This window comes from Tachyglossus aculeatus, chromosome 18 (genome assembly GCF_015852505.1).
Source record: "Tachyglossus aculeatus isolate mTacAcu1 chromosome 18, mTacAcu1.pri, whole genome shotgun sequence".
Lineage (NCBI taxonomy): Eukaryota > Metazoa > Chordata > Mammalia > Monotremata > Tachyglossidae > Tachyglossus > Tachyglossus aculeatus.
Window position 1 is genome coordinate 38686330 of NC_052083.1, and position 7089 is coordinate 38693418.

At 47.5% G+C, this 7089-nt stretch overlaps 1 protein-coding gene across 1 annotated transcript; it reads right to left on the reverse strand.

Moving 5' to 3' along the window:
• Positions 1-2567: 2567 nt before the first annotated feature.
• TEX38 (testis expressed 38) lies at positions 2568-4820 on the reverse strand. Its single transcript, XM_038760610.1, has 2 exons — positions 4719-4820; positions 2568-3143 (listed from the first exon to the last, which is right to left on the reverse strand). The coding sequence occupies exons 1-2, from the start codon at positions 4732-4734 to the stop codon at positions 2677-2679; spliced, it is 483 nt and encodes a 160-aa protein (XP_038616538.1). The 5' UTR covers positions 4735-4820; the 3' UTR covers positions 2568-2676.
• Between the last annotated feature and the right edge of the window lie 2269 nt (positions 4821-7089).

The following is a 7089-nucleotide window of genomic DNA, read 5'->3' on the forward strand; positions in this document are numbered from 1 at the left end:
TCCTCACGTGGCCGCGCGATCTGATCCTGGAATTCCCTGTCGGCCCCGGGCCACAGCCACGTCATCATCGGCCCCTTTCAAGCGGGCCACGTGTCCGCTCTGCCCGTTTTGCGTTTGATTTCATACGGAGAAATGGAAATGAGCTCTGTCTAGAAAGAACTATTTTGGTAAGGATTCGGCCTCGGCTCCGTGGGGTGAGTCCCGTGTGGTTCCTGGGGTGGAGATGAGTCCTGCGCATTTCATATCATGGAACAAAGTTTGAATTGAGCGAAATAAAGCCGCCTGGGCCTTTTACCTCCGCGCCTCTCCTTGCCGAGGGAGTAGGCGCTCGATAAATACGATTGAATGAGTGAATGGATGAGAGCAAAAGGAGCAAATGACCTCCGGCTGGAGCGGGACCCTTTAACACGGGGAGGTCCCGTGCGAACATCGTCTCGCTAGTGGTTCCGGGTGGATTTTCCAGCATTCCTGGGCCAGGCCTTCTCTGAATCCCGGTCAAGGAAACAGGGATCGTCGTCTTCCTCAGTCGGACTCTTCCAAGCGCTCAGCACAGTGGTTTGCTGGCAGTTAGGCAATCGATAGATATTAGTGGTTGGTACGCCCGGTGATTTAAGCGGTGCCGGGGTTGGGGGGGTCCTGTCTTTGTTTTTTAAAAAATCAAATTGAGTTGGGCGGCAAAGTGTGTGTGCGTTGAGCGGAGAGGGGGCATTTTAGGTCCTAATTAGCTAAATTTTCCACCAAGACCAAAGTTTCCTCTGCTTCTACCTCTAAAGGTACAAAATTCGAATTCAAGGATCATCATCAGCAATGGTGCTTGAGTGCTTACTGCGTGCAGAGCATTGTACTAAGGGCTTGGGGAGAATACAGTACCACAGGGGTCGGTAGGCACGATCCCTGCCCACAGTGAGCTTCCAGTCTGGAAGAATGAGATAAGGAGCATTTGACGATGCTGGTTCTCCCAACAGACGCTCAGGAGTTGATCATCTACTGGGCTGAGCACCTCGGTAAAAAGCACATTATACTAGTTGAGGCGGCCGGTTGTCAGGTGTTCTTTTCCCACAGGTGGGTACTGGAACTCGAACCCAGACCTCGTAGCTCCCAGAGCTGGGCTCGATCATCTTAGAGCGGTACTTGGCACATATTAAGTGCTTAACGAGTACCATTATTATTACAGAGAAGCAGCGGGGCTCACCTAATCACCTGGTAACCTCCCCAGCGCTTAGACTGTGAGCCCACTGTTGGGTAGGGACCGTCTCTATATGTTGCCATCTTGTACTTCCCAAGCGCTTAGTACAGTGCTCTGCACACAGTAAGTGCTCAAAAAATACGATTGATTAGAACGGTGTTTTGCACATAGCGCTTAACAAATGCCATCATTATTATTATTATGACTTCTAGACTGTGAGCCTGTTGTTGGGCAGGGACCGTCTCTATATGTTGCCAACTTGGACTTCCCAAGCACTTAGTACAGTGCTCTGCACACAGTAAGCGCTCAATAAATACAATTGAATGAATGAATGAATGGAAAGAGCACGGGCTTTGGAGTCAGAGGTCATGGGTTCGAATTCAGGCTCTGCCACATGTCTGCTGTGTGACCTTGGGCAAGCCACTTAACTTCTGAGCCTGCTACCTCATCTGTAAAATGAGGATTAATCAATCGTATTTATTGAGTGCTTACTGTGTGCAGAGCACTGTACTAAGCACTTGATTAAGGATTAAGACTGTGAGCCACACGATGTCTGCTGTGTGACCTTGGGCAAGCCACTTAACTTCTGAGCCTGCTACCTCATCCGTAAAATGAGGATTAATCAGTCGTATTTATTGAGCGCTTACTGTGTCCAGAGCACTGTACTAATTGCTTGATTAAGGATTAAGACTGTGAGCCACACGATGTCTGCTGTGTGACCTTGGGCAAGCCACTTAACTTCTGAGCCTCATCCGTAAAATGAGGATTAATCAATCGTATTTATTGAGCGCTTACTGCGTGCAGACTTGATTTAGGATTAAGACTGTGAGCCCCACGTGGGACAACCCGATCAGCTTGTATCCCCCCCAGTGCTTTGCACATAGTAAGCGCTTAACAAACGCCATCATCATCGAGCCCCACGTGGGACCTCATCACCTTGTATCCCCCCAGCGCTTAGAACAGTGCTTTGCACATAGTAAGCGCTTAACAGCACCTGTACATATGTTTGTACGTATTTATTACTCTATTTTATGTTGTTAATATGTCTTGTTTTGTTGTCCGTCTCCCCCTTCATGAATGAATGAATTACTCTATTTTACTTGTACATATTTCGTCTATTTTATTTTGTTAATATGTTTTGTTTTGCTGTCTGTCTCCCCCTTCTAGACTGTGAGCCCGCTGTGAGGTAGGGACCGGCTCTATATGTTGCCCACTTGGACTTCCCAAGCGCTTGGGACAGTGCTCTGCATACAGTAAGCGCTCAGTAAATGGGATTGAATGAATGAATGAACAAATGCCATTATTATTATGATTGAATGAATGAACAAATGCCATTATTATTATAAATAGTGTTGATTGATTGACACATCCCCCTCCCGTGCAGCCAGAGATGGAGAGAAGAGGACTGAGATGGAGGCTTTATTGGTCAGGCCGGAGGCTGGGGGAGGAAACTCCAGCGCGGCCCCCCAAAGCCCACGTCCCCATCGGCTTCACGGGGGCGGACACCAGTCCCCCCTAGCCAGGTTGGGGAGCGAGTGGAAGCAGGGGTCTTTGTCGGGGCCGACGGCGCCCATGGGGAAGGACACGGAGTGGTCCACCACGGAAGGGAGGGTGCAGAGCGACGGGGCGGACGGGATCTCCTCGAAGACGGGTGTGAACAGGTGGGGAGCGCTGGGGCGGGAGGCCGGGCCCTTCCCCTCCTGAGGGGCGCGGGCCCGGCCGAGCCTGGCGTCCAGCCCGTAGCCCTGCCTCTTGTTGATCCAGTACACGAGCGGGCTGTAGGAGACGGTGCCCGCCCGCATGGTCGCCGCCCAGGCCCGGGCCCTGGCCTCTCGCCGGAGTTTCTTCCTCCAGTGGAGGATGAAGACGCAGCTGCCCGTTGCCAAGGTCACCAGGCCCAGGACCAAGAAGTACAGGGACAACCAGGCCGGGTGGGCCGAGTGCGGACCGGTGGCACCTGGAGAATCAGTAACCAATTAACCTCATTGCCTTGTATCTGCCCCAGCGCTTAGATGATGATGATGATGATCATCATCATCATCAATCGTATTTATTGAACGCTTACTGTGTGCAGAGCACTGGACTAAGCGCTTGGCAAGTACAAATTGGCAACATATAGAGACAGTCCCTACCCAACAGTGGGCTCACAGTCTAAAAGGGGAAGACAGAGAACAAAACCAAACGTACTAACAAAATAAAAAATGATGGCATTTGTTAAGTGCTCACTATGTGCAAAGCACTGTTCTAAGCGCTGGGTCCTCCCCCGGGCCTGGAATGCCCTCCCTCCGCCCATCCGCCAAGCTAGCTCTCTTCCTCCCTTCAAGGCCCTACTGAGAGCTCACCTCCTCCAGGAAGCCTTCCCACACAGCCCCTTCCTTCCTCTCCCCCTCGTCCCCCTCTGCATCCCCCCCATCTTACCTCCTTCCCTTCCCCACAGCACCTGTATATATGTTTGTACATATTTATTACTCTATTTGACTTGTACATATCTATTCTATTTATTTTATTTTGTTAGCATGTTTGGTTTGGTTCTCTGTCTCCCCCTTTTAGACTGTGAGCCCACTGTTGGGTAGGGACCGTCTCTAGATGTTGCCAACTTGGACTCTCCCAAGCGCTTAGTCCAGTGCTCTGCACACAGTAAGCGCTCAATAAATACGATTAATGATGATGGGGTGATCAGGTTGTCCCCCGTGGGGCTCACAGTCGTCATCCCCAGTTTACGGATGAGGTAACTGAGGCTCTGAGAATAACAATAATAATAATAATAATGGTATTTATTAAGCGCTTACTGTGTGCAAAGCACTGCACTAAGCGCTTGGGAAGTCCAGGTTGGCAACACGTAGAGACGGTCCCTACCCAACAGCGGGCTCACAGTCTAGAAGACACATGCAGAAAGAAAACTATTACTCTATTTATTTATTTATTTATTTATTTATTTATTTATTTATTTTACTTGTACGTTTCTATCCTATTTATTTTATTTTGTTGGTATGTTTGGTTCTGTTCTCTGTCTCCCCCTTTTAGACTGTGAGCCCACTGTTGGGTAGGGACTGTCTCTATGTGTTGCCAATTTGTACTTCCCAAGCGCTTAGTACAGTGCTCTGCACATAGTATGCGCTCAATAAATACGATTGATATTGATTGATTGATTGATAGGGTTGAAGTTGATGGGCCATTTTACTAAAATGAAGGCTTCGGAATAATAATAAGTGGCTTGCCCCAGGTCACACAGCAGACATGTGAGCCGTCTCTAGATGTTGCCAACTTGGGCTTCCCAAGCGCTCAGTACAGTGCTCCGCACACAGTAAGTGCTCAATAAATACGATTGAATGAATGAATGAATGAAGTGGACAGGGACTGTGTCCAACCCGATGACCTTGTATCTACCCCAGCGTTTAGAACAGTGCCCGGCACATGATAGGCGCTTAACAAATACCATCATTATTATTATTAATTGTTATTTTAGCCCCCCGAGCCAATGGCCGGGTCTGCCTCACCCTCGCCAACCTCAGAGATGGGAGAGACTACTTACTTCCCGGTATATTCATTTCTTCCCAAGGCGAGTCCGAGAAGGCCGGAGTGAGGGGGGGGGCCTTGGACAAACCTGGGAATGGAGGCGTCTTGTGCCTGGGAAAAGGGGGGGATGTTGGGAATGGGGGTTGGAATCTCTGCCAGGGCCGAGGATTGTGATGTCAGCGGGTTGGAGGAGGAGTGGAGAGGCGGAAATCTGGGGGGGAAAAATAAACAGTAAAATTTCCTGCTCACAGTCCAGGGAAGGGGAGACAGACTTCAGTCCAATTATGGGGGACAGAGATTGGGTCCAATCTAACTTACATCTACCCCAGCGCTTAGAACAATCAATCAATCGTATTTATTGAGCGCTTACTGTGTGCAGAGCACTGGACTAAGCGCTTGGGAAGGACAAGGTGGCAACATATATATGAGGACTGTGAACCCCACGGGGGTCAAATGGGGATGAAGACAGCCCCACGTGGGACAACCTGATCACCTCGTATCCTCCCCACCGTTTTGAACAGTGCTTAGCACATAGTAAGCACTTAGCAAATATCATTATTGTTATTATTATTCTTATACAGCCGACAAGTGGCGGAGCAGAGTCCCCCAGCGTTTCGAACAGTGCTTAGCACATAGTAAGCACTTAGCAAATACCATTATTGTTATTATTATTCTTATACAGCCGAGAAGTAGCAGAGCTGAGTCCCCCAGCGTTTTGAACAGTGCTTAGCACATAGTAAGCACTTAACCAATACCATTATTGTTATTATTATTCTTATAGAGCCGACAAGTGGCGGAGCTGAGTGCCCCAGCGTTTTGAACAGTGCTTAGCACATAGTAAGCACTTAACAAAAATACCATTATTCTTCTTCTTATTATTCTTATAGAGCCGACAAGTGGCGGAGCTGAGTCCCCCTGCGTTTTGAACAGTGCTTAGCACATAGTAAGCACTTAACCAATACCATTATTGTTATTTTTATTCTTATACAGCCGACAAGTGGCGGAGCAGAGTCCCCCAGCGTTTTGAACAGTGCTTAGCACATAGTAAGAACTTAACAAAAATACCATTATTGTGATTATTATTCTTATAGAGCCGACAAGTGGTGGAGCTGAGTCCCCCAGCGTTTTGAACAATGCTTAGCACATAGTAAGCACTTAACAAAAATGCCTTTATTGTTGTTATTATTCTTATACAGCCGACAAGTGGCGGAGCTGAGTCCCCCAGCGTTTTGAACAGTGCTTAGCACATAGTAAGCACTTAACAATTATTGTTATTATTATTCTTATACAGCCGACAAGTGGCGGAGCTGAGTCCCCCGTGGGACAACCTATAATAATAATAATAATAATTGGCATTTTTTAAGTGCTTACTATGTGCAAAGCACTGTTCTAAGCGCTGGGGAGGATACAGGCTGATCAGGTTGTCCCACGTGGGGCTCACAGTCTTAATCCCCATTTTCCAGGTGAGGGAACTGAGGCCCAGAGAAGTGAAGTGACTTGCCCAAAGTCACCCAGCTGACACTTGGCGGAGGCGGGATTCGAACCCATGACCTCTGACTCCAAAGCCCGGGCTCTTTCCACTGAGCCACGCTGCTTCTCTATCAATCAATCAATCAATCGGATTTATTGAGCGCTTACTGTCTGCAGAGCACTGTACCAAGCGCTTGACTGTAGACTTCTCCAATCAATCAATCGTATTTATTGAGCACTTACTGTGTGCAGAGCACTGTACTAAGCGCTTGGGAAGTACAAGCCGGCAACACAGAGACGGTCCCTACCCAACAGCGGGCTCACAGTCTAGAAGGGGGAGACAGAGAACAAAACCAAACATACCAACAAAATAAAATAAATAGAATAGATATGTACAAACAAAATAAATAAATAAATAAAGAGTAATAAATATGTACAAATATACATATATACAGGTGAATAAATAAATAGAGTAATAAATCTGTACAAACAAATATACATATATACAGGTGAATAAATAGAGTAATAAATCTGTACAAACAAATATACATATATACAGGTGAATAAATAGAGTAATAAATATGTGCAAACAAATATACATATATACAGGTGAATAGAGTAATATGTACAAATATACATATATACAGGTGAATAGAGTAATAAATATGTACAAATACATATATACAGGTGCTGTTGGGTAGGGACCGTCTCTCTATGTTGCCAACTTGGACTTCCCAAGCGCTTAGTACAGTGCTCTGCACACAGTAAGCGCTCAATAAATACGATTGAATGAATGAATAGTGTTATTCGGGGCTCCCCTCTGCGTCCTGCTGCCCGGAACGTTGTTTCCCGGAACGTTGTTTCCGGGGACGTTGGGCGCGGGAGGGGCGAGGGGGCGGCGGACCGGATGGAGCGGG